Raw genomic sequence first — 26179 nt, 5'->3', positions numbered from 1 at the left:
CAGAATTGTGTCTTATTCATACTTAGTTTTACACGTCAGAGTTTACTGCTTCACCTCTACTAGGCCCTCCCTAAAATAAGTAACCGTGCAATTAATAGGAACCTTCCTTCTGACTAATCTGACCTTCAAGTGACTACTCAGGAGTGGTGCCCCATTTCCTAGTGTTGGGGATCAATTTTGCTGCTCCTGTGTGTGTAACAGCTTTGTCCTCTCAAGTATACAAGACCTCTGCAATGGAAGGGACTACAAGGTGGTATCACTGTCCTGTCAGAAATCACAGTGCAGGTTGACTGCTTGCTTTTAAACCTTTACTCTAAGTCGCTGTATCAGAGTCCAAGCAGATGGGATGATGCCCAGCTCACCTGTGAGGTTATCAGCGTGTCACTGTAGTAGTCTGCCGGCATTAGGTTTTCCACAATATGGACTAGGCACCAGAAAGCACTTTCCTCATCTTCCAGGACCAGGAGGGCAACAGCTGCCAATCTGTGATAGACAAGGCATGGTGAGGCAATGCAGCACTACAGGAGAAGACACAGGCCAGCACAGGAACTTCAGAATCCAAGATTCCTCTTGGCATGTCTCTAGCTCCATGACCATCCAAACCATCAAACTTGGCAGGACAGCTGGTCAGAGGGGCAAGTGATCTGTTCTGCAGTTTTCTGAAGGAACCATGGGGCTGCGATTTTCTTTCCCATGTGCCTCTGTCAGCAAACAGGAAGCATCAAATACAGAACTGGTGTGTCAAAGCCAGACTCCCCAACTAATGGGATGTTCTGTAGATCTGCTGAAGTTAGCAGTGTGCTGCTTTTGGCTATTTCAGTACAGGAAAGAGCTCCCTCAGAGATACTCCATATTATGTGACATAGCTCACCTTCCCACACATTCTCCTACAGCCCTTACCTCCTTCAGCTCTGTCTTACACCTTTTCAGCCAGACCGGAAAGACAAGCTTTAATATCAAGGGCTCTCTAGAGTGGAAAATGTCTTTCTGAAGACTGTCCAAAGAACAGCAGGAATAGGTTACACAGACTTTCCTCATGTGAAAAGGTCCAACCAGAAATTCCTTTCTTTCAGCTAGTACCTGGTGCCTCTTTTACTTGGCAGCACACTTCTTAGAAGTCTAGTTTTATCTTTCCTATAGCCTTCTTTGGGAAGTGAAAGCTTTTAGATTCCTGAACCTTGTCTTTCCAGACAGAACAACCCCAGTTTCCTCAGCCTGTCATGTCACTTGCTACAACTCCCTCATCTCTAACACTTCCCAACATTTCCTCCAACTCTACTCAGCAAAAAGAGGAATCACCAGGGTGGTGTTCTGCTGAGCACACAAAGACTTAGAAATCCAGCCCCAGTCTCCTGCTGTTATTCTGGGACTGCCTCACTCCTATAGCTGCTCCTTCCTATTCTGTAACTATGGAGATGCCAAAAAAGTGCATCCTGTTCCTTGCTTGATCCCAACCACCACACTGGGTGAAAAAAGACACCAGATGCAGAATTCTGCAGGAAAATACTGAGAGCTACGACACAATTCTAGAGAGGCAGGAGCCTCAGGTTGCTTGAATCACAGCCTAGAGCACGTGTCTACACCTTCTCAGTGCTATCCCATGAAGAAGCAGTATACCTGGCTCCTCACCTGTTCAGTCCCTGGCAGTATCCAATGGCAGGATTGTGCCAGGAGAATGCCAGCAACACCCTCCGGAGCCTGGGGATGAGCTGGGAGGTGGGAGAGGAAAAATGTTTGTTGTTGGTCAGAGTGCGGGGCAAGTCGAGTTCAATCTGCCGGCAGGCAGGGTGCTCTGTGCTTTTGCTCTGCTGTAACAGCCGCTGGTAGTGGTCAGGTATATGATTGCCATGCCGGCTGACAATCCACCTCCAGACCCGTTGCCGATGCTCCACTGGAATGCCACTTCGGATCAGGCTTTTCAGCTCTGCAGAGGGGGTCAGCTCTCCACCACTGTTCCACCTGTCACGGAGGGGCTTTTCCACTACTTCCTGGCTCCGCAGGTTGTTGGACTTTATCTCCAGGGCTTGGATTTTGGCCAGAAGTTTCCAGTCCTCAACTTCATAGTCAGGTACAGTCATAAACCCATACTCATCATACTCACTGGGGGGACACAAGGCAGAGATTAGCTCAAAGGACAGTGCTGGTACCTGCATTAAGGGCCACTCACTGTTTGCGACCATGCCAGCTACAGCCTGCTGCCAGGTTCCTGTCACCCATGCTGGAGCACAGGTACTTGTCCTTCACTCCTCTGGAAGCTGCACACGACAATCTGTCGTGCCCACTGTCTCAGACCCTTGAAGACAAATGAGAGTATGCAGCAATGGCATACACACAGGAACTCAAGTTTAACTCTAAGCTACAGCACAACCTCATCAGACCTCTCTCACCTGCTCCCCTGACCCTAAGGGAGTATCTAGCTCAACCCGTGTACCTTCTCCCTACCACGTCCTAGCACAGAGACAGTTCTGTAGGAAGGGACTGCAAAGACTTTGAGGCATCAGACCAAAGAACAGAGATCCACAGTCCCTTCTGACGTGCCCCTGTACACAATGCAAATCTCCTACTGATCAGAAAACACCAGAAGCACTGATAGTACAGCTTGTTGAGGGTTTGCACATCATCTGTCCACAGGCTGGGATACTTGTAAGAAATCATTATATCGTTGACAGAGAGACAAAGCCTGGCCTTGGGGTCTTATCTCCAAAGCTATCTCGAGAATTCTGTGAGTCTGACCAACCTGATGAAATAGAAACTGCTACAGAACTGGGGCACTAACTGGGCAGGAGAACATACACACAAATGCAAGGGTGCCAGCAGCACTGGTGGCAAGGCTCTCTGGAGGACTCCAGTCCAGCCCCCCTTCATTGCAAGATTGTCCCCAGCACTAGAACAGGGCAACGGTGGTTTTCTATGGCTGGGACTCAAAAACTCCAAAGGATGGAGATACCACACCTCCCAGGTGGCCTCCTCTCCTACAGAAGGAGTAATCCTCATGTCAAGTGTTTACCTTCCATGCACACCATAGCTGTTGTCAATATCTCACAGAAAATGAAATGTTCCACTAAGTAATAACAATGGATCATGTGAGCTCTGCAAAACAGAATCTGGTGGTCAGAGGAGGGAACAGGGAGATAGGGAGGCATTTGTTTTACAACTCTATCCTTGAAGAACTGAAAGACTGATAAAAGGAAACATCCTGCCTCAGAAGATGCCAAAAGCTGCGTATTAAAGTAAAAAGGAAGACAGCTAATTGGGATGTTTATGCACGTTGGTAAGAACTAAAACTAAATGTCCTTCAGGTGAACTAAAAATCATGCCCATAAGTCAGAAAGCCCCCTGCTCAAATAAGCCCCTTACTTGCTGAGCATGCGTGGCAAATTGAAAGGGAGCTGTACGTTTAAGATGAAATGAGAAAGAAACTAACCAATGATTAGCTGGGGGCAGGACTATTAGCTGTGATTGACACATTTAACTGTATAAATAGCTTGTAGTTCCTTACTGCTGTGTGCTAGCTTTGTGGAGTTACCACCTAGCACCCATCTTTGCAAATATGAAATGAATAAAATACCTCGCTCTGTGTGTATTTTACGTGATTTGCACACTGGGTGAATGAACCCACTTTCGGAAAACAGTTTTGGTGACCCAGAGGGGACCGCGCTGACAGCCTCACCTGGACCATCTTGCTGTACCCAACGGGGAGAAGGGGACTGACTGTACTCCAGCACTCACCGACCTACTGATCGGGGACTCCCATCAGCTCATCTCCTGCATTCAAGCGCTGAGTGGCACATGGCGTAATGCTATTTGAAGGAGGTAATTTAAGGGGAAAAGGGGGCAAGACTGAGATCTTTCAAGGAAGCAGTTGGAGTTGGTTTTTGTATTAGCTCTGCACAAGATGCATCAGGAAATATTTGCAGCAACAGTGCAGTTTTGTTTCTACACATTGTATTTGTGACATAGGGAGAAAATCCCTCATTTTGTATTTGGAATTTGTTGTGTATGAAATGCTGGGGTCTTTTTTGGTACCAAATTGGGTTCCACTGCTTCCAGGAAGGGTCCTTTTTGTTCTCCCATAGGATGCATCATAAAGAATTGGAGTAAATTTGGAGGGGACCCCATGACTAAGACCAAATTTAAACAGTATTACAATCAATGGTGGCTACAATATCAAATAGAGGATGGTGAAAGATGGCCTGAAAATGGGTCTTTGAAATATAACACTATATTAGAGCTAATGTTTTTTTGTCAAAGAAATGAGAAATGGGACAAGATACTGCATGTTGATTTGTTCTTTACATTAAGAGACAACTAGGATAAGGGAAAAAAGTGTGGTCTGGTGGATTCAAAACATCAGAATGGAATATATTCTTTAACAAAGAAAAGGGAAAAAAGGAAAAAGAAAGTTTGTGCTGTGCTGACTGTAAGATGGAAAGAAACAGGTCAGAGGATGTGAGAAAGATACTCAGCTATTGGTAGCCCCTATGAAACAGTTAGGATCGGAGTCTGTAAGTAGGGAGTTTTGAAAACACGCTCAAGTGACTTACAGCTGGGGTGCTGAAAAACACATATGTCATTCTAATTGTTGTTTTGTGCTGGACAAGTAAAACATCTGTATTTAGATAACACAGGCATGAGATAGATTTAGAGGCAGCCTACTGAACATGCCTAAGATTCCTGCCCTGCTGTGGGAACGATCAAAGCACAGGGGTAAATTATGCATGTGAATCCTTGAAATATGGGCAAAAACGGCAGCTTCAGTGACCACCTAGGAAGGACGGAGCTCCACAGTGCCTGCATCCCCGCTTGTGTGCCTCTTCCCGGTTGCCACTTCGGGGATCCCTTGGTTAGTGAGGTAACGAAAACAAATTTACTCTTTGCATTTCAACCATGGTTTTGTGATTGTTCCTGTGTCCTGCCTGTGCTGGCTCAGACATGTGGCGCAGTCAGCAGGATCCAGAAACACTTAGGCCATGGCTGGAAAAAAAGTCGGGGACTGGGGAGGCCACAGTGTTGACTCCCCATATTCTGGGATGGCCCAGTACTGAGCACTGGACCCCCATGGCTACTCTTCTGACTACACCAGCTCCACCAGAAGCATGGCTTGAAATAGATGACAGGGCGGTGGTTACCCCCCACCGCAGACAACTAAAACGGCTACACGCAGGTTGCCACAGAAAGCAGCATCAGATTCTTCTCTCAAGTTAGCAGGGAGATTGGGATGGTTATTAGTTACCAGCCTTAGAGCTCTTGACAGTGAATTTGTTGCATTACAGAGTAAAATAAGAGAACTGGTAAAAGAAGTCGGGACTTTACAAGATGCAAAGGCAATCACACAAGAAGTAATTACTACTCAAGCAGAGTGGTACCCGACAGGTTTGATTGGAATGTGCTAGATCAAATCTATAGCTGTCGTTGCTGTTTAGCTACTAATGGGCAGGCTTCTGCGCTTGCCACAGGGCTTGCTTGCCTTACTATGTGTTAGAATCTAGTCCTTGCCAGTGGCTGCTTTTTTGCTTTCACTGCTGTATTGCTGGTCATCTGACTCCGCTGTGCGTGGGAACATTTTGGTAACAGCAGTGGCTTATGCGTGGGATACAGGATCCAGTCCAGATAGGGTAGCAGTAACAACAAGTATCAAAACATAGGTTTTGAGAGGAGTGCCTGCCTCACTAAAACCCTTGATTATACCAGCAGTGACAAATACAGAAGGTAATACAGACAACCCAGCAAATACCTTGAGGAAAATTTGGGCTGTAATTTAGGGACCATCTGTTCAGGTGGTGAATAAAGGAAAGCCAGCAAAACCAAAAGGAGTTACAGCACAAGGAAACAAATGCAGAACGATCTTGTACAAGCCAGTGTCCCAAGATCAGAAATATATGGGCTGATAACTAGTGGTAAGGGACCTTTAAGCAAGCCTAAGGTAAGCGTTGTTGGTGCTACAGGGAATAGAACTTTGAGGCTGTTTTTACAGCCTACGGAGCTCACAACTGGGAATACCAAATTAACACATGAATTCCACTATATGTCAGAATGTTCTTTACTATTACTTACACAGGATTTACTCTGTAAATTAAATGTGCAATTAACCTTCTCTGAAGATTCTGCCTAGTTACATATTCCCCCAGAGAACACGTGGAGAGCCCAGGTACGCCTGCTAATTGAGAAGGATCCTGCAGAAGAAGGAAATATTCCAGGTGAAGTATTAGATGCTGTAATACCTGTGGATTAGTCATCAGGAATGCCGGGAATGAAACTGTAGTGTAGACTGAACTAAAATTAGGACGCCAGCCGTTAAGAGAGGAACAACACCCTATTAAACTGGAAGCCCAGAATGGATTAGAACCAGTGATAAATTCCTTTTTAGAACATGGACAGTTAAGGGAATGTCAGTCAGAATACAATACTGCTGTTTTGCCCATAAAGAAGCTTCACTCTCAGGAATACAGGTTAGTAAAAAATTTACCATAAATCAACATAAGAACTACAGATGTACACCCTGTGGTCCCAAATCCATACACCCTCCTTGCCTCAATTCCTGACAGTAACACTTATTTTACAGTGTTGGACTTGAAAGATGCTTTCTTTTCTTACCTCTGGGAGAACAGTCAGACCATCTTTGCCTTTGAATGGGAAAACCCAGCTACAGGACAGAAGATGCAGCTCTATTGGACTGTCCTTCCCCAAGGGTTCAAAAATAACCCCACATTGTTTGGTAATGCATTGGCGAAGGAATTAGAGCCATGGCACAACGGGTATAATGCCATAACGCTGTTACAGTATGTAGACGATTTACTGACTGGTTCAGATACCTATGAAGAGTGTTTGGAAGCAACAACCAGCTTGCTTAATTTTCTGGGTTCAGCAGGTTACTGAGTTTCTAAAAGGAAGGACCAGATAGGGAAGGAAAGGGTCCAATATATGAGATGTGAAGTTACAGAGAGAATTTTAAGTGCTGAAAGAAAGAAGGCCATTTGCAGAATTGCTTTACCAACCTCAAAGAAACAATTAAGGGGATTTTTAAGTATGGCTGGGTAGTGTAGGCTATGGATCCCTAATCTCAGACTAATTGCCACGCCATTATATGCTGCCACAAAAGGAGCAGAGGGATTCTGGAATGGACAACACAATGTCATAAAAGTTTTGATAAAGTTAAGAGCAATTAATGGAAGCCCCTGCCTTAGCGCTCCCAAATCTAGGAAAACACTTTCAGTTATATGAACATGAAAGACAGCAAGTGGTGTTGGGAGTGCTGACACAAAAACTGGGGAGCTGGAAAAGACCAGTGGGATACTGTTTGAAACAATTGGATGAGGTTGGTAAAGGCTGGCCCACCTGCTTGAGGGCAGTAGCAGCAACTGTAGCCTTAATTGAGAAGTCTCAAAAACTGACACTGGGTCAACCAATTACTGTGTTAGTACCTCATGCTGCATCGTCTCTCCTTGAAAATAAGCGACACCACTGAATTCCCCTGAATAGGTTAGTGAGACATCAAGTCATATTACTGGAACAAGATGATGTCACACTTTCCCTAACCTCCACCTTAAATCCTGTGCAGTAATGCAGGGAATTTCCAAGTTTTTACAGATTAAGTGGTAACTACACACCCCCTGGAGGCCTCAGTCTAGTGGGGAGGTAGAAAGGATGAATCAGACCTTCAAGAGGCAAGTTTCTAAGCTTTGCCAGGAAGCACACCCTAAATGGAGAGAAGCCCTACCTTTAGCTCTTTTGCAAATTCAAATAACCCCCTAGGGTTAAGGAGTAGGTAAGCCCCTTTGAGATAGTATATGGGAAAGCATACCCCACAAACCTTTTAAATGTTAAGGGAGACCAAATACATGTACGAGGACAGGCTGCAATCAAATAATATTTTCTCTCTTGCAGACTTTGTCTTCACTACACAGGTGCCTAAATGGCTTCTCTTCCCTTGGACGCACCAGCCCACCCATTCCAGCCAGGAGACACTGTCTACGTAAAAGTCTGGAAAGACGCGTCACTGAAAGAAGAATGGAAAGGTCCCTATACTGTGCTATTGGAGACCAGTACTGCGGTTAAGTTAGAAGGAATTGATTCCTGGTTTCATTATACAAAGGTGAAAAGGGTCCAAAGGCCTGAACAAGACAAATGGACTTCCACCCGAACTGGAGAAGTTAGACTTCGATTGACCAGAGACTCTCAATGAACTGTGCCTAGGAAACAGGTCTTGCCTATGTAGAGATTAAGTGCCTATTTTTCCCATGAGGATAATTACAGAACACCCTTAGAAAGCATTGTTAAGTTAACTATGACAAGAAGAAACCGTAGATAGTATAGTAATATTCAGCATTTATTGTCTGTAAAGGAAATTTAATCTTACAATTTATGCAGTCATTTTGGAGAATCCACAGCAGCAGCAGTTTGACTACATGTCTTCCACTACCAATATCCACTGCAAACCCCTCAGATGGGGGAATCTTAGTTCTAGATTTAAATCGAACCTTTGAAAACTGAATAGCTAATAATTCAATAACAGGAGGTAAAGTAATTGCATTTGGATGTTACTACAGGTCATGGGGTTTGTACATACATAAATTTAAATTCTAAGGATTGTTGTTTTCACACCGCAAATATTACTGAAAAACTAGATGATTAATTAGACTAAATAAAACAAGTGGCAAAGTCAAGCTAGGACATAAGGGCTTCAATAAAAGTGGGATGGTTAAACAAAATGTTACATAAACTTGAATTCTCCCTTACTGGATGGTTGCAAAGCTTGTAACAATGCTGTAATTATGATTCTGATTCCTTCTGTATTATTAGGATGTGTTAAGAGTACGATAGTAAGACAAGTTACAAAAATTATATACTGCTTATGAAAAGGAGACTTACAAGACTCATGAAAAAGGTCTCATAGTCTCAATGGGGGGGGAAAATTATATCCCGCAGAAAATGAAATGTTCCACTAAGTAATAACAATGGATCACGTGAGCTCTGCAAAACAGAATCTGGTGGTCAGAGGAGGGAACAGGGAGATAGGGAGGCATTTGTTTTACAACTCTATCCTTGAAGAACTGAAAGACTGATAAAAGGAAACATCCTGCCTCAGAAGATGCCAAAAGCTGCGTATTAAAGTAAAAAGGAAGACAGCTAATTGGGATGTTTATGCACGTTGGTAAGAACTAAAACTAAATGTCCTTCAGGTGAACTAAAAATCATGCCCATAAGTCAGAAAGCCCCCTGCTCAAATAAGCCCCTTACTTGCTGAGCATGCGTGGCAAATTGAAAGGGAGCTGTACGTTTAAGATGAAATGAGAAAGAAACTAACCAATGATTAGCTAGGTACTAACTTGTGAATAAACAGAATTGTGAATAAAAGTGAATATTAGCTATGACCGACACATTTAACTGTATTAATACCTCGTTGTTTCTTGCTGCTTTGTGCTAGCAAGAGTTACCACCTAGCACCCATCTTTGCAAATATGAAATTAATAAAATACCCCTGCTCTGAGTGTATTTTAGTGTTTTGCACACTGGGTGAACAAACCTGCTTTCAGGAAAACACTGCCACCTGCCATACTATCTGCCACTGCCAAGAAAAGTTTAGCTGCACCATCTTTAATTTCCCCTTCCTACAGTGATATGCTAGTATCCGATATTTAGGGTCACCACACCACCAAGCTAAACCAGCCTCCTCAACCTCTAATCTTAAGTCACAGCTCCAAGTCTCTGCTATAGAAATGTCCCCCATTCTTTCTTGCCTGCACATTCCCCTCCACAGCCAGACTCCTGCAAGGGTGTGAATATCCCCATGCTTTTGCCTCTTACCTTACAGGGTTCAGGTTAAAACCTTCTGCTTCTTCTTTCACATCCCACTGGAGGGCTTCCTGGATGAGGTTCCTCACCAAATCAGCATGAGAGCTGGGCAGGCCAGGTACAGCCTCCTGCAGCTTCCGCAAGACTGTCAGGTATTTGCTCTCCATCTGGCAGTTTCGTGCTTGCAGGCACGCACACTGATGGGGAACAAGAGGGAATGAGTTGGCTCATTGATGGTTCTTCATGTGTTGCCACTGCTCTCTGCTGGCCTGGTCTGCACATCAGGTGAAGACTTCTGAACAGCAAAGCCCCAGAAAACACATCCAGCAGTTTTCTACAGTCAGTGGAATTGCAGCCATGAATGAATCACTGTGGTCTATGAACAAGCACAAGCTGCAGTAGCCAGCATGCAAAAGAAGTTGCTTATTGAGAGGGAGACCTACTACAGCATCACCCACTTTAGGTACTGTACTGCACTGCATCAGTGGATGGCCATATCCCAGCCAGCTCAGCTCAGGACACAATCAAAGAGATACCACTGCAGCTGAGTTCTCTGCAGGCTTTTTCACTGCTCCTCAGTTCTCTACCCCATATTTTGTTGTATCCTGAACAAAACATCCCACTCCTGGGATGTAGCTGTGATCACGTTATTTTTAGGATACACAGTAGCACCACAAACAAGGTGGCCACCTGCCCCTCAGCAACCCCAGTCCCATGGTACTGGTACACAAAACATTCCTCAAGCACACAAGCCCAACTGAGTTCCAACAGCAGGCCAGTCCCTGCCACCACCATACTCCTGGGCACACAGAGCAGAGAAAAGGAACGAGGACTGTTATCCCCACTCCAAAGAGGGGGGAACAGAAGCCACACAGGTGACAAAACTCACCCGATGTCTTACAGGAAGCTCAATGAAGACTTGTGCTCAGTGGGAAGCAGTAGTTGAAAACAAAACCAAAACAGAAACCACAGAGAAAATTAGGCGGCATATGCAGGGGACAGAAGGGAGCATGGGATACTTTTGTACTAAAACTTTAATGAGCATTTTGCCTCACATTGAGCATGTTGATCTGATTACTTCCTTTCTGAAGGTTACTGCAGTTTCACGATTAGAAGAAAGCAGTAAGTTAGGAGGTAGGCAGCATTTCAAAGGTCTAGAAAGCAAACAGCTCTTTGCCCTGTTCCAGAACCCAAGACTGCGGGTATATACTTTAAGACCGAGGGAAGTAAAACCCAGGGAAAACCCACAGAACAAATGCCAGCACACACCACCAGCCTGGGGAAGTGGTTCGGGACCAGAAGGTAGGATTGGACAAGTCTGAGAGTAACCAGGTTATGCATACTTACAAGGCTAGAAATTAAAACAGAGCTTAAGAAAATATAAGAACTCTAATCTAGCAGCAGGACCTGAGAGTGCTGCCACCTGGTAGTGCCAAGCCTGGTAGAGAAAAAAAGACTAGATGAAGCCAGGGCTCAGTCAATCTACCAGCTCTCAGGGAAGATTTCTGATTCTTTACACATAGTGTTGCTTTTTCATTTGTAACCAAAAGCACAGCTAAAATGCAAAAATTTGGGTTAAGTTTCAGCATCCTTAGAACTGAGCTTTGCAGGTATTTTACTTTTATTAAGGAATGAAAATGATCATGTCTAATTTAGGAACAACACAAACCAGAAAAAAAGGTCACACTAAAAAAAAACCACATTGGGAAGAAAGCTTATTCCTGGTGTTTTGGACCAGTACTGACTTGGGAAAGAAATTAGTAACAGCTCTTGCCAAGGAAAAAAACTAGTTTTGCCTTACCTTCATCAGAAGGGCTTTTTCATTCTCAGCAACACTTGTCCAGAGTCGAGTAACCTGGTGGATCTCCGAGTTGAGAAATTGGTTCTGAGTTTTGTATGCATCAATATCATCCTGCCACGAAGCAAAACAGTCACACAAGGAGAGTTCTTGAGGGGCTTGGAATCCCCTCCCAGTTCAGGGACCTCAGGTGTGGATTGTGCTAAGGACAAGAGAATATTTCAATAATTTTGTGTTCTGGGGAGATGACAGGACTCCCCAGGACAAAGGTTGCCTACAAAGGAAGTCAAGGCACAACATTAAACGGGAGAGTTAGGCACCTGAAAATGCTAAATGCACTGCATGTACATGCTTAGTAAACACAGAGACATCCAGTGATATAAAGCTAGAGAAGCACCTAAGTAAGATGAAGAATATATGTGTTTTGTTCTGTTTTTTTAAAAATTGACACAAATCTCAGCCTCAGCTGGCAGCAAAAACAGTCTCCCACAACGCAGTAGGTGGTTCTTTGGACAATTCTCCAACCCATGCTAACTAGTCATTGTAACTGTGCATATTGTGACATACAGCAGGCTGGATTTGAAAGAACCAGGATGTATTGGGAAACTGTTTGCAAGAGGGAAACACAGGAAGAAAGCTAGTGAAGGCAGCACGTGAGACTGCAGCTGTGACACAAAAGAGGACTGAAAAAGGCAGGCACTGAATGGGGACATGAAGTTGTCATGGTTTTATCTGGGAGAGTTAATTTTCTTCACTCTGGCTGGTATAGTGCTGTGCTTTGAACTTAGCATGGAAAAAAAATGTTGAGATAACACACAGATGTTTTGGGCTGTTGCTGGGCAGCGCTTGTATAGTCAAGGACTCTTCCAGCTTCCCATGCTCTGCTGGGTGCACAAGAAGCCGGGAGGGAGGGGGCACAGCTAAGAGAGCGGATTCAAACTGACCAAAGGGATATTCCATATCATGTAACATAATGCCCAGTATGTTAACTGGGAGGAGCTGGCCGGGGGAGGGAGCAACCAGAAATAGTATAGTCAGTGCTTCCCACAAGGAACACCCTCCTGCTGAATCAGAGGGCACAGAAATGGGAGTCCCCATATGGCCTGTGCCATCTCACACACCTTCAGGTGCTCAATCTCCTCCTGCTGCTTAAACAGTGTCTCTGCAGTGATAGTGTTGGCTTCTTGCAGGGGGTCAGAGAGCTCTCGGGCCATCTGCTCCGTCAAGGCCATGATGACTTGCTGTTTGGCATGGTTCTTCTCCATCAGAAGCTGCACATGCTCCTTGAGTTCCTGGATGTGGCTGTCCCTCAGAGTCAGCGTCTGCTCCAGTTCCTTCTTTTCTTGCTGAAGAGCTTCCAGTTGACTTTTAAGATCTGCAATTTGTCTCACTTTGTGGCGCACCAACTCCAGCCTGTCCTTATCTTCTGCTGCAGTGAGATACATGCTAGACACTCGCTTCTCCTGCTGGGCTGCCTCCAGAGCTTTGTGGAGAAGTTTAACCAGCTCCTGGAAAGGCAACACGAAGCCATTACATTACAATGCTGCCCAGGGCAACGGCAGCTCAGTCAACACAGACCCAAGCAGTAGTGAGTGAACAATGAAAGATCCTCAGGATCTTAAAACTGACTCCTTTCAGAAGCAAAACTGAATGCAGCAATCTTGAAATCACAGGGCTTCCCCAGCAATGAAGCTCTCCTTTCAGGGCTAGGCCTGTAAGGTCTCTGCAGCAAGCCACGGATGACTTGACTTTAGGTAGATTGCTAACAGACAAGCTGCTACTCACACTGTCTGAATTCTGACTTTCTACAGTCGTCCTTCTTAGAAGGCCTAGCAGAGACCAGAGAAGCTGGAGATCTGGTCAGCAGTGTAGTAAAACAGGAGGGAGGGAAATAATGCAGTCTGCATCTATCTGTGCTACCAGAAGGAAATCGCTGCATCCATTTTAACCTTTCCTCTGCAGAGTCCTCCCTCACTCCATCCCACATGAAGGCACAAAAGCATGCCACAGCAACATGCTGCTGATCCAGGCTCTGCCATCTCAGCCACCTAAGGAAACAAATCAAGGATACAACTGATTGCCCACCATGGGAGCTGGCTCTCCTGCCTTTTATGCTGGAATAGCTACCCGCATCATTAGTGGAGAATCCAGCATTGCTCCATGCTTGTGAAGAACAGTACTGTTCAGGAAAGACAGCCCTTGCAGTGATCCATGTGCTGACTTCTACAGTCAAATCACCTGTTAATGGTGCATCACTGTTCAAAAAGAATGACCTGGTGTTAACAGTACGACAGCCTGGCAGTTCCTGCCAGTGTCACGGTACATATTCAGGGCTGTCCTTCATACATTCACTAGGCAACAGAGATGCACCAGCAATACACCTGCAGAGCACACTTGAATTTGCCCTCTTCCAGCCCATCTGCTAGCTGCATTTCCAGCAATGGCTGATGTACAGCACATTCTCCCTTGCACTGGGCAAAATCAGGCACAAAGGGGTAACATCAGGAGCTTCAGCTGGTCCCCAGCAAGCGCCTGCTGAGCACTTCTCAGCCTAACACCAAGATATAAGGGAGCCCCTGTGACCAGACACAGGGCCCTTCCCTCAGAAGCAGCAGACTCTTCACCACGCTTACCTTCTGTGACTTGACTTCCTCTGTGAGTGTCAGGATCTGTTGCTGTAGGACACTCACTTTATCATTTGGGTTCCTTTCCTTGGATAGTTCTTCAGGCAAGCCTGGGAAGCCACTGTTCATCCACCTGGCTTTCCTAACCCAAGTCAGCCTGGGTTCCACTCTTCCACCTTCCAGAAGCCCATCCTTAACTGAGGGGAAATAGGGTTAATTTACACAGAATTGTGTTGCTACTATGAACTTCTGAGTCTTGCTACATGGGGGGACTCACAACAGCTCAGCAGAGAAGACTGACACACAGGACAAGGAAAATTGAGCTGCTGGGATTCACAGGGTTGAAGCACAGACAGGAGGGACCAGCCACAGGTACCCCCAGAATAAACAATGCCATGACATTTTGTGGTACCTGTTAACCCACCTTGCACCCCACACATCTATCTTGCACACAGCAAATGCAAGTTACCATCATGGACAGGTAACTTTCCAAGCACGCAGTGGAGCTGCTGAGCTTAGCCTGTGACCATGCAGCAATTTAACTTCTACCTGAAAGAAATACCAGTATGGGCTGGCACCATGGATGGTATTTTTGCCTCTGCAGAAGGTTCCAGAGGTAGGAGACAGAGGCAGCCTGAAGCAGGGCCAAAAAAGTCAGTCATGTGCCAACACCAGAGGAAGGGATCTGAGACAATGTGACAGAGTTTTCATGTCCCATGACAGCTTGCCACACACTCCCTCCCATTCCGGCTAACTCTGGCTCCTTGCTAGAAGGCATCATACTCAGACAAGCACCTGCACACCCTGCCTCCACTTCTGCCTCTTGTTCCTCATCTGGGTTGTCAGGATGCTCCTGTAATTCACTGAAGCTAAAGACATTTCCATTGTTCCCCCAGAGCTGCTTGGAGCCACAGATATTGTAGACAGTGTTTCTGAAACAAGAAGAGATCAAGACAGCCTAATGAACAGAAGTCGTGATCACTGCAGTCAGTGCATATTTGAACTATTCAATGCCTTACCTCTCCTCATATCCCACCCCTCCTCCCAAAACCTATCTCCCTCATGTGCCAAGAAAATGAACTGTTCACAGAGGGGAGCAAGATCGTAGGAGGTGTAAATCAGGAAGGTGCCACAAAATCAGTACCAGCACAGAAATGTAAATCAGCTGGAGATCTTTCCCCAGATGCTTGAACCCTGCACATAAATACATCAGGCTGGACAGGGGAACAAAAGTAACAGCAGATCAACCACATCTCTCCCCTTCCTCTCTCTCCCTCTTCTCCTCCTCCTTCCTTCCTTCCTCCCTCTCCTTAGCTCACTGTGGAAATCCTCAGGTGCCAAGAAAAGCTCAGCTATCTACAGCACAGCCAAAACTGCCATAATGATCACATCTGAAGCAGCCGCAGGTCCCGTGCTCTGAACTACATTTAATAACCTTGCCACAACAAACTCAATAGACTTTGATGCAGTAAAGAGATTCAGGAACAAAACTGCAATCAGACCCAGAACCAGTTTGCTCAGCTGCTGCTATCAGATATTGCCAGAAGCACTAAAAGGTTACTTTACAGTGTCATGCAGAACCACAAACACACAAGTGTTTTCTGTAAAACCTATACAGGAAAGTGAGACAGTTGCCCATCTCTGTACATGTTTTTTCCCTTCTCCTCCTGTGTTGTCCATCAGCTAAAACAAAACGAGCCTTTTGTTTTGAGACCTACAAAACACTCAGTGTCAGCTGATGCTAACCATAAATGAAGTTGGAATTTAGATATTGTTCTCCTTTTGCCTTGTTACTCTAAGGCTCCACAGCACAAGACCAGACTTTTCTGACTTCAAGGAACATATTGGCACATCAGATGAGCAGACCTTCATTCCCAGCAGTCTACAGTTGGCACCCATCCTATGCAACTTTCCTACTTTTCTCTTCCTCTGAGGCAGAGATCAAACAATTTATCTGAAGTGAGACAAGCCACACTCAGGAAGACCCAGCCTGATACTGATAACAGCCTGAAGAAATGTTCACAGAACCAGAGGAGCAATACAATCTGAAGCTGAAAAGAGGCAACTTTTATCCAAGCTAGCAAAAGCAAGGCCAGGGAGTGGGGAGGAAATATACTCATATTATTTCTAATCAAATTGAGGAGGAGAGAATGCATACCCTGCAAGATAGTACAGCTGACTCTGATCCTCTTTGGTCCTATGAGGGACCTATCTTCCTAGCAGCATCAGATTGTGGCCACAGTAGTGGTGGTAAAAAACTACAACCAACCTCCCCACCAAAAACATCTGGCAGGTGCCAGGCTACCTATCACACCTGTGGCCACTTACACATTTTTGGTTATATGTAAATAAGTGACTAGGACACCCTTAAGGAGATATATTGATGGGGGTTGTCTTTGCACAAGTGTAACTGCACAGGGCTTTTAACTTGTAGCCCTGATGCCCTGATGGAGCTACACATTGCAACTGCAGAAAGCAATGTCACTGTAGGCAGTGGGAACATTCATATACTTGAAACTCAGCAAGGAGTAGCAAGGTGTGCAGTGTTGGGCCATATTACAGGCTCAAGCACCTTTTGCTTGGAATTCCTGATTTAGAGAGTACACTATATTCAAGGTCCTTTGAAACCACTGGAAAGTGCTAGTGGGCTTCTATCACCAGCCTACAGAGTACATCTCAACCTGCCCATGTGCCCTTCCAAGATGTGCAGATGCATGCAATCCACCACCTACACTGAAGAAAGCTTAATCAAGCCCTACATCTGCCACTAGGATCTTTGCTAAGAGACCTAGATGATGTGAAATGCATTGGAACAGGGGGATGCGAAAGACCTGGCAGAAAGTTTAATTTGACCTGGAATATCCTTCAAAAGGCTTTTTCATGGTTCTTCCACCTAGGCAAGAGTCCCATTTCACACAATACATGACACGCAAGGAAGGCACAGAGCAGCAGGCCAGCATGTCAACTGCTTTACAGCTCTCCTCGTGTACTTACTGTATCTCTGTCCAAGGGTGCTTAAAGGAGATGTTCTGCAAAGCAGTAGATGTTTGGGGTGCAGGCAAAGATGCTGCCTTTAAACCCACTGCTTCTGTTGGTGTTTTCACTGGAGGCAGAAAGTCTTCACTGTCAACAACATCTATGAAAAAAATCAAACCAGGACACAGAAGCAAGCAAGCAAGATAGATTCCCACTGGACTTTGGCTCCTTCATGTAACTTGAGAGCCGCAACATTTTACCACAGGTATACATTCCATGTTCAGCTGGCCAGGTGGAACAAGGACAGCAGAGCACATTTCCTTAGCTTTAGGTCAAATTACAGAAGGTCCATGTACAGAGTCATCTGTTCAATGACAATCATGTGACTTCAACCAGTTGCATATGAGAAAGGCTAACAACCCTAAAAAATCAAACTTCAACCACCTAAGGAACAGCTGTTGCTGTTCTTTTTCCCCATCCCAAACAGTGTTTGATAGTTCTAATGTGAATATAACACTCCACAAATACAGTTTGCTACCAAATTATTGCCTGCTGTAGCAAAATGCCAAGGTACCCAGAACCTTTTAGAGCAGGCACTTATAGGGAAGGCGTTACACATTTCAAACAAAATGTGCATCTAGTCATAACTGAACAGGTGGACACCCTGCTTGTGCCCTCCCCTCACCCACCACCCTGTGTACTCCCACTGCTAGAAAGACATATCTTCCTCCCACCACCACTGAAAAAAAACTTGCTTGCTGTTCTTGGCCTGGCAAGAGGAAGGGGACATACCAAATGTGCACACTTCACGTGCATGAGGAGAATCAAGAGGGAATTCATGATCGTAAGATACCTGAGCATCTCCAGCCATGCTGTGGACTAGGAGACAGCCCATTCACATACATCCAGAATAAGGCCGGAAGTTCCAAACATCAACCAAGCAGTGATAGTTGGCACCTGCATTTAAAAACCTGGCAAAAACCTCTGCCCACTTACAGACGAGGAGCTAAAAACAAAAGAAAGGCTGATATATGCGACACCTACTTGTTCTGCCAGCCAGCGGTTCATTCACAAGCTGGGAGCTGCCCACAGGAAATCTGCTCTGAGCATTGCAAAATTCCCAACGTCTCATTTGTAGCTGCTGCAGCCAGTACATCATTGCCTGTTTGCTGATTGCCTAACACAAAACAGGAAGGGGAGAGGAGTAATCTCATCAGCATGAGACACATCCTGAAGGGCTGACCACCACTTCACTGCCCAGGTCAGCAGAAATAAAGGCCAGCTGTGTCAAGCCTATGCTATACCCTCTAGTCCTAACACTGATTTGGGAGGACAGAGTAAATCTTCAGCATGGCCTTAGTAACAGAACCTCAGTGGACTGCTAAACTCATTTAAAATTTTTTTTTGCTTTACTATGCTCCAAGGCTATTCAGAAATGTCACCATTATTTTACCCAGGAATCACCCACAGAGCTTCTTAATAGAAATTTTCACACAGGTAAAAATCTAGCAAAGGTTCCTGCTGGAGCATCCATTTCAGACAGGGGAGCTCATTCCTCTTCAGTAAATTACATGTGGACTGCAGGACTCCTATTCAAGTTCAGCATCCAGTTTGGATTTTACTCCTATTCAGTTAAACAATGGCCACCTCACAGGTAATGGAGTCCCAGCCTTGTCAAAACAAAGCAGGCAATTTAGGCCCAAATGTTAACAGTCCAGGCTGGGAGCACTAAAGTGAAACGCAAGCTATGGGGTATCTTAGCAGACATGTGTCTGTCCTGACTGGGAATGTTTCATAATAGCCCCCACGAGAAGATGCTGACACTTACCTTTAAAGTAAAAACTCTGCTTGGGGTTCTGACCTCAAAAACCCCTTCCCCATTTTCCACCCTGCCATCAAAGCTGGCACTGGAGAGATCGATAGACCCCAAAGGGTTGATGTCCTGTGCAGTTCTGTAGTACAGTAAACGACATTTGTTTTCATCATAAAAGAACCAGCGAGACTTCCAGGTCTTGATTGGCCCCTTGATGCCCAGCTTATTTAAATAGCCACAGAGACCTTTTCTGATTGTTCCTCTGCTTAGTTTCAGCTGTACATTTTCCAGTTCTCCAGAAGAGGAAAGCATGTCCTTCGCTGAGGTTCCATTGCTGCTGCTATTGTCTGGATTTGACTCCACTAAATAGCCTGGAGCTGCAACGGGACAAGCTCTGCTTTCTAGTCCTTTTTTCATCTTTCAGGAAATAAACTCAGAAGCGTACTGAAACAGGAAATTTTCTATGTAAATAAGGAACAGCAGATCCTGACTATATCATCGTTGTTATAGAACCTGTGGCAAATGAAAAAGGAATAAGCTCAGGTCTAGTATATGATAAAAAAACCCACTTCCTAGCTTTCAAACTGCCCAGCCAAAGTCTCCAAATTCCACTTCTAGTCATTGGTCCCTGCCTTCTTCATCTCATATAACCTCTATATATCTGTTTTGTCCCTATTCCATTACTAAATTAGCCCAGACTAGCAGCCAAGAAGCAGTACCACAATCTCTTGAGTGGAAAAATAAGCAGAGTCTGTGGGCATACCAAATCAATAGCAATAACTAGGGCATCTGAAGCCACAAACAACAATGGTAAGTAACAGTTGCAGAAAACAGGGCAAGACAACAAGCTCTGGGCGGCCACATACTCAGGTCAAGGGATTTCAGGTAAGTGTATCCTGGCATTTCCACTGAATGTTCAGCTAGTATTTTACATGATGGTGCCTGAAGAAAAATCCAGCCATATGTAGTGTCCTTATAAATCATTTGTGTCAGCTGAGGATTGCTGCTAGAAAGCCTGCATACCATGTGTTCAATCTCCATCTACCAGGCCTCACATGATGGATTATACACCAGAGAAAATAATTCTGTTGTCTTTCCAAAAGAGACTTGGTTGCTCAGTGGCCAAAGTAACCTGCTGCTTCCCAAGAGGAACACAATGTGCAAGAAAACAATAGAAAAATAAAGCTGGAGGGTATCTGTGGAGATCTCCAGTCCAATTACCCTCTCAGAGAAGACGCCGACTTCAAAGCCATTGGCAGGTACTCGGGTCCATATTCAGATGAACTTTGATCATATACAAGGATGGTAACTCTGCCACATTTCTGGGCACTTTTTCAAGTCCTTAACCATATGGCAGGTATGATTATGTGCTCAGAGCTGCAGATACCCATGACCCTTGTATAAAGAAAGCTAACAAAGCTCCAGAAAAATACCTATAATTTCTTACTTTTTTTAAGGAAAATCATGGTTTAAAGATCAACAAATTAAAAGACTACCTGAGACTTCAGTTCAGACACTAACATATCTGAAGCAAATATGTAAGCAAATACATTGTTGTAGTGTTAAGTTAGTGGGAATCCAACTGCAGACACAAAAGTATTGAACATGACAGCCAGCTGTGTGACAACAGGTGAACAGAGATTAATCCAGGGGAGCACAGAGATGCTGCCCAAGCTCATGCTCTTAGGAATGACTTATCCTCATGACTGAACAAAGGCTTACCCATCCTAGAGCTAGCTAAGCCCCATCACATCTATTGCTGCCCCCTCCTGTTCCCACATTAGCTTTTTAGACAACTGTAGATAATATTCACTCCTTTTGGAAAGGTACTGAACTTCTTTTAGTTCACTCGCAACACCATGGATTCTGCTGCTGAACACATTCACAAATGCCAGGAACAAGCACACTTCATGAAGGTGCTGCCTCAGCTAAGCTTCTGAAACATCCAAAAGCTTCATTTCCAAGCTAATTTTGCCTGGCACAAAGGAACCATCACCAGGAGGAAGAAGGAGTCGCAAATCTCCCAGGTCAATAGACCCTGGGCTTTCATGACAGTACCAGGATAAGGACCTCCTGTACTGTCTGAAGACTCCAGCACACTTCCACCTCTTGCCAGCATGACAGTCCATGGGTCCACACGATGAACAGAGGATCAAGTAAGCATTTTGGGTGCCAGCACCAAGTTATAAGGAGTCATGTCGTATCTGCATCGCAAAGGACACTAGAAGATAAAATCTTACCTCCTGAAAAGAAGCAGAGAGAAGTCACCGTCTGCTGGCACAGAGCTACTGCTGCAGGCACCACCCAGCAGGTAACTGCGACCTCCAAAACAAATCCAACAGCAGGAGAAGAGGAGCTTCTGCCTCAAGTTTTCCTCGGTCCAATCACTGCCTAGAAACTGTATGAAAGAGATATATAGCTGAAAACAGCTCTGACGCTGACTCATCAATGAAAAAAGATCAGCGTGAACACTGCACAGACCTTTCTGGAGCTGGTGGTGTGAGCAGCACAGGGCCGGCCCGACCCGGCGCCGCGGAAGCGCCACCCAGCCCAGCTGCACGGCGCTAGGGCACAAGCGGCGGCGGCTGGAGCCTGGCACAGGGCTGCGCTGCCTGGCGCGGAGCGGGGACCGCACCCTGGCACCACTTGCACCGCCCGGCCGGGGCGGCGGGAGGGTCGCACGGTGGGACGGCGCGGGGGGCCCGCAGCCCCGGCCGGGCTGGGCCGGCCGCCGCTCCGCGATTCCTCCTGTGGTGGGGTGGCGTGGCGGGGGCGGCAGGGACGGGGGAGCAAAGCAAGACGGCTGCGAAGCAGAGGACGCCAGCTGCAGCCATGGAGAAAATAATAACAGGCCATTTTAGCCGGGTTTGAGGAAGAAAATGATTTACCAGGGTGGTGCAGCACATTGAAAGCAAGCCCAGAGGGGCTCACGGGCTGGAGGGGACCAGAGGGTCCCATCTGCTAGGAGGGATGCGCCCAAAGCCTGCAAAACCACCGGGGCAGTGGATGCAGACCTGCTGCTCACCAGACCCCACAGTGCAAAAGCCACAACCATGCAGTCAGCTGGGGCAAATCAGTTATCTGGCGAGCAAATTTCAGATGGTAGAAACACTGGTAGTTGGTGCAACAAGAGATTAGAGGGTGAAAGGATCAAGCTGGACCAAAGGGTCTAAGGCTGATGCTTGAAAAAGCCTCCGAAAGAGGTACTGCAGGGAACACGGGTGTCAGAGACTGCCCTAACCCAGCAGCGCAGGTCCTGCAAGAGCACAGCGGGACTGGGCACAGAGCACAGACAGGCTCACAGGCTCTCTGGCCTGCTGGGCTTGGCGGGTGCTGGGCTGGCCTAGCAAGGCACTTCTTAGACCCATCCTCAGGGTAAGGAGCCTGTATGGCTTTGACATTCTCTGCATGCAGCGATAGCCAAGCCTTGATGATGTGACTCATTTCCCCTGGTCTCAAGAAAACCCTCTCTGAGTTTAGCCAACTTTACCAACTTCAGCCAAGTCTAGTACCTGAGTAACAAGAAGCAAAACTGTCCAGGTGTCCACTGGCCCATCCTTCCACTGGCCTAAGCCCCCAAACTGTAGTGCACGTGAAGCTGATGACAGCAGGCACTCTCTTCACGTTTCCATAGCCAAAATTGATTTTGACCCAAAATTGGCTTGCACAGTGGTTGGCCATTCGACTCAATCAGGGCTGATAGACTTGAGCTTCACTAGGAAAAAGGGGAAAGTGTGAAGGCTACACCTGCGATTGCATGAAGTCCTTCTCCCTTCTGAAACCTGAGCTGCCTTCTGCCCGCTGCATCTACAGCTGGAGAGGACTGAGTGTGACAAAAAGGGTGGTGTCAGGGCAGCATTAGGCTGTCTAGGTGTAGGCTGCCTTGGAATCACCTTAACAGTCTCATCTGGAGTTCCTCAACTGGTTAGTACCAGCATGGCTGCAAAACAACTAGTAACACTCCCAGTGTTACCTTCTACAGTAGCACTAGCACAGGCGTATGCAAACAGACGTGTCTAAATTGGAACCCCACGCAGCTTCCAAACCCAGCACACGCTGCATGAGTCAGACAGGGGAAGGTGGCTGTAGGAGCACCAGCAAAGGCAGAGCAGGACGAGCCACGCAGCCTTCGCAGACCCACCTGCTCCGCAAGGATCTCAGCCTGACAAAGTGCCAACCCTTCGTCCCGCACAGCCGCCTGTGCCACAGCAGGCCAGCAGAGATGCCTGGGGAGGGGATCAGCAGGTAGCAGTAAGCGATCTGCACCCAACAGGAGCGACACTGCCAGCTCGACCTAGCGCTAGCGACATCGCCGGGCAGTGTTTTCCGGTGGCAGCCCCACCCCAAGCCCGCACCAGGAAGGCTCTGGTGCCTCCAGGAGCCCTTGGGAAGGGTTTGATGGGAAGCCGCGGTGCGTGAGATGGCGGCGGCCGCGCCCCCGCTCCCGTCAGGAGGAGTTGCCCGCACCAGGGGCTGCGCATGCGCGCTTCCTGCACTGCGCCTGCGCCTCCACCCGCCCGCGCATGCGCGCTTCCTGCACTGCGCCGGCGCCCGCGGCCCGCGCATGCGGTGTCGCCTCCGCCCGCCCGCCGCGGAGAAGATGGCGGCGCTGTGAGTGGCGAGGTGCTGCCCAGCGTCCATCCGCCATGAGGAACCTGCGGCTGCTGCGGGCCGGCTGGCACCGCTCCACCGCCGCCTTGGGCACCCCGCAGTGCTTCTGCCTCAGCGCCGAGCCTGGCACGGTCCTCGTGGGCTCCCAGCACGGCCTTCTGGAGCTGGGCTCCACCGGAGACTCGGTGAGAGGCGCCGCCTGGCGCAGCGGGAGCCGTTGCCGGGCCCGAGCCGGGGCTGCGGCCTCGGGGGAGGGCGCAGGTGCCTGCCGGCTCTAGTGTGTCGCTGCAGGCGCGCTGTCAGGGGCGGCATTGGTCCGCCCATGGCAAAGCTGGAATAAAGCGTTTGGGCCCCCGCCGGCGGGAGCGGGTCGGTGCCCGCCGGGACCTCGCCTCAGGGCTTTACCCCCACCATGTGGCTCCCTCTTTGTGGCAGCGTTCGTGAGGTTTGAGAGCCTCCTGCTGCTCCCTGCCGCTGCTCAGTGCTCCCTCGTGGTGCCTAAAGTCGGTTATGAGGCTACGCTCTGGTCTTAGAGGGTGAAGTGATGCGTTGTGCTCTTAAAATACCAAATCTGCCCTCAAGAGGTTGGTTATATTAGGCACGATTCGTTCCACTGGTTTAGTCAAGTGTGATCGGGAAAACAGGTGCACCAGAGACACAGAACAAAAGCAAACAGACATAAGGATAGTGAAGAATTCACAAGGGAGCTTTTGAAACTAGGCTTTAGGGGAAAAGAACCCAAACATATCGCTAAAGAGAAAAAATGTCATTGAGCCATGAGTTGCTGTTAGAGCTGGGTCTTTGAAAGCATGCTGTGCAACTCTGAGGCATCTCATTCCTTCACTACGTTCCGTTCTAAAGTTAGCCGACAGAAGAGCTTTTGGGCATTCCTGGGATCTTATTTTTAAAGAAGAGCGTTTTCTGAAACTCTCCGTTGTGATCTGTTTGTGAAGGCTATGAACTAAAATATTCTTAGTATTAAAATTTCTGAAGTTGCTAAATATGTCAGCTTTCTTTTCTTTTTTTGGGAGGGGAGTTATTTCTGGTCTTTATTGCTGTGGGTTTTTTGCTTTGATGACTGGATGTGAAGAACATTCATGCAGTTAAGCTGGAGAGAGCTATTTTAGCTAAAACTTTCTTGTTTTGCTGTACCTGCATGGACGTCCAAATAGTTTAAATTTGAATTATTTTTATGCTGTGTCTGTAAAGTCTGAATGACTCCTTAAAATATCGGGACACTTTAAGCAGCTACCCATTCACCTCTTAATGTTAACACTATGTGGACACATATGAAAATTGTCTAGCACTTTTAACATAAAAGGACCTTCACAGTTTCCTATGGACAAGTGAAAATGGGTACTTGCACACTGTCTGTTTCCTGGTGCCATTCACATACTCACTTCTGCTGTGTAATGCTTTGTGTAATTGCAGTAGGGTGGAATATACCTGTGGATGTTATTCTGTTGTTTCTGCAAAAATGCCAGTGAGTCGTGTATTTAGAAGTCATTGGCCTCTTCTCTATGTCAAGGTGACGAGAGAAGTTTCCTTGACTGCAGAGGGTTTCATGCCCGAGGATGGAAGTGGCTGCATTGTGGGTATTGAAGATCTTCCAGAGCAGGAGTCTGTCTGTGTTGCTACAGCAGCTGGAGACATCCTACTGTGCAATCTCAGCACGAAGCAGGTAACATGGCAGGAAAAACACAAAGATACGGAGGGATTTCAGAGAAAAAGATGACACACTTAATTTCTTCAGGGGGCATTTGTATGTTTATTATATACTGAGCTGTGGTTGGTCTCCCTTTTCTGTGCAGAGCTGATTTTTGTGGGAGCCTTGAGAGTAGGATTAAGGACAGAATATACAATCCGTAAAAGAAATGAAACTGAAATGGTGGCTAACCTGTCCACAGGCTTAGTCCTGTATGTTTACTCAGAGGGCTGTTGGTGCACACCCAGCAGCACAGGATCCACTAGAGAGTCTTAAAGAAAAATATATTGCTGAGACTAGGTACTGAATAAAGTAATCTATTCATAACTCACAGTGTAGCTACCTTATTATCAGTCAATACAGAACTTCATGCTGACGTGACTTAACTGAAGAGAGGAGGAAGTGCTGTATGTTTTATTTGAAGAACATTTGGCATAAAAAAGCCCTAGAAAGCACTAAAGGGAAACCGTAATATCTTAGCTGGATAAATATGGCGGGAACTGAGATACTTGCTTTCTCTTCCTTCCTCAGTGTCAGATTTGTACAATCTTCAGCAAGACATTTAAACACCACAGGAGCACCCCCTGAAATCTGCATCAGCTCCCACAAACAGCCCAACAGTGCAGGTGTAGGTAGGCACGAGGTGACAGTGGTCTGTCTGGTTGAGCTGTCAGCTTGTGGTTATTTGCAGCTCACCTGTTTTGGTTCTTGTTTAGGTTTGATTTGCAGATACCTTTTAAATATACAATCAACTGTATCTGAAAAATGTGTCCCATATTGCAGTTTAAAACTTGTTATAAGGGAATGAATAGAGATTAACAAAAGATGTGTGAGATTTTTCTTGCACTGATATACGGGTC

At 46.5% G+C, this 26179-nt stretch overlaps 2 protein-coding genes across 8 annotated transcripts in view; one reads left to right on the top strand and one right to left on the bottom strand.

Annotated features, from left to right (window-relative positions):
* TBC1D2 (TBC1 domain family member 2) overlaps nt 1-23453 on the bottom strand; it is a 28435-nt gene extending 4982 nt beyond the window's left edge. For 2 of the 6 annotated variants that reach the window (XM_064439153.1, XM_064439155.1), the window contains exons 1-12: nt 23141-23453; nt 21244-21401; nt 19019-19516; nt 18235-18367; nt 17209-17350; nt 15010-15146; nt 14224-14411; nt 12712-13098; nt 11594-11704; nt 9805-9989; nt 1630-2100; nt 363-483 (exon numbers count right to left, since the gene is read on the bottom strand). In XM_064439153.1, coding sequence (XP_064295223.1) covers nt 363-483; nt 1630-2100; nt 9805-9989; nt 11594-11704; nt 12712-13098; nt 14224-14411; nt 15010-15146; nt 17209-17350; nt 18235-18367; nt 19019-19420 — 2277 coding nt within the window. In that variant the 5' untranslated portion in view covers nt 19421-19516; nt 21244-21401; nt 23141-23453. Of the gene's footprint in view, nt 1-362; nt 484-1629; nt 2101-9804; nt 9990-11593; nt 11705-12711; nt 13099-14223; nt 14412-15009; nt 15147-17208; nt 17351-18043; nt 18207-18234; nt 18368-19018; nt 19517-21243; nt 21402-23140 lie in introns of those variants that run through there. The other 4 variants (XM_064439154.1, XM_064439156.1, XM_064439157.1 and 1 more) reach the window with 4 other exon arrangements.
* Nucleotides 23454-23574: 121 nt separating this feature from the next.
* ELP1 (elongator acetyltransferase complex subunit 1) overlaps nt 23575-26179 on the top strand; it is a 32696-nt gene continuing 30091 nt past the window's right edge. The window contains exons 1-2 of one of the 2 annotated variants that reach the window (XM_064439152.1): nt 23575-23799; nt 25143-25295. In XM_064439152.1, the coding sequence (XP_064295222.1) occupies nt 23650-23799; nt 25143-25295 (303 nt within the window). In that variant the 5' untranslated portion in view covers nt 23575-23649. The remainder of the gene's footprint in view (nt 23800-25142; nt 25296-26179) is intronic. The other variant, XM_064439151.1, reaches the window with a different exon arrangement.

The sequence above is a fragment of the Phalacrocorax carbo genome, chromosome Z (assembly GCF_963921805.1).
Source record: "Phalacrocorax carbo chromosome Z, bPhaCar2.1, whole genome shotgun sequence".
NCBI lineage: Eukaryota > Metazoa > Chordata > Aves > Suliformes > Phalacrocoracidae > Phalacrocorax > Phalacrocorax carbo.
The sequence above is the reverse complement of the archived record's forward strand: the minus strand, read 5'-3'. Positions and strand labels throughout refer to the sequence as shown.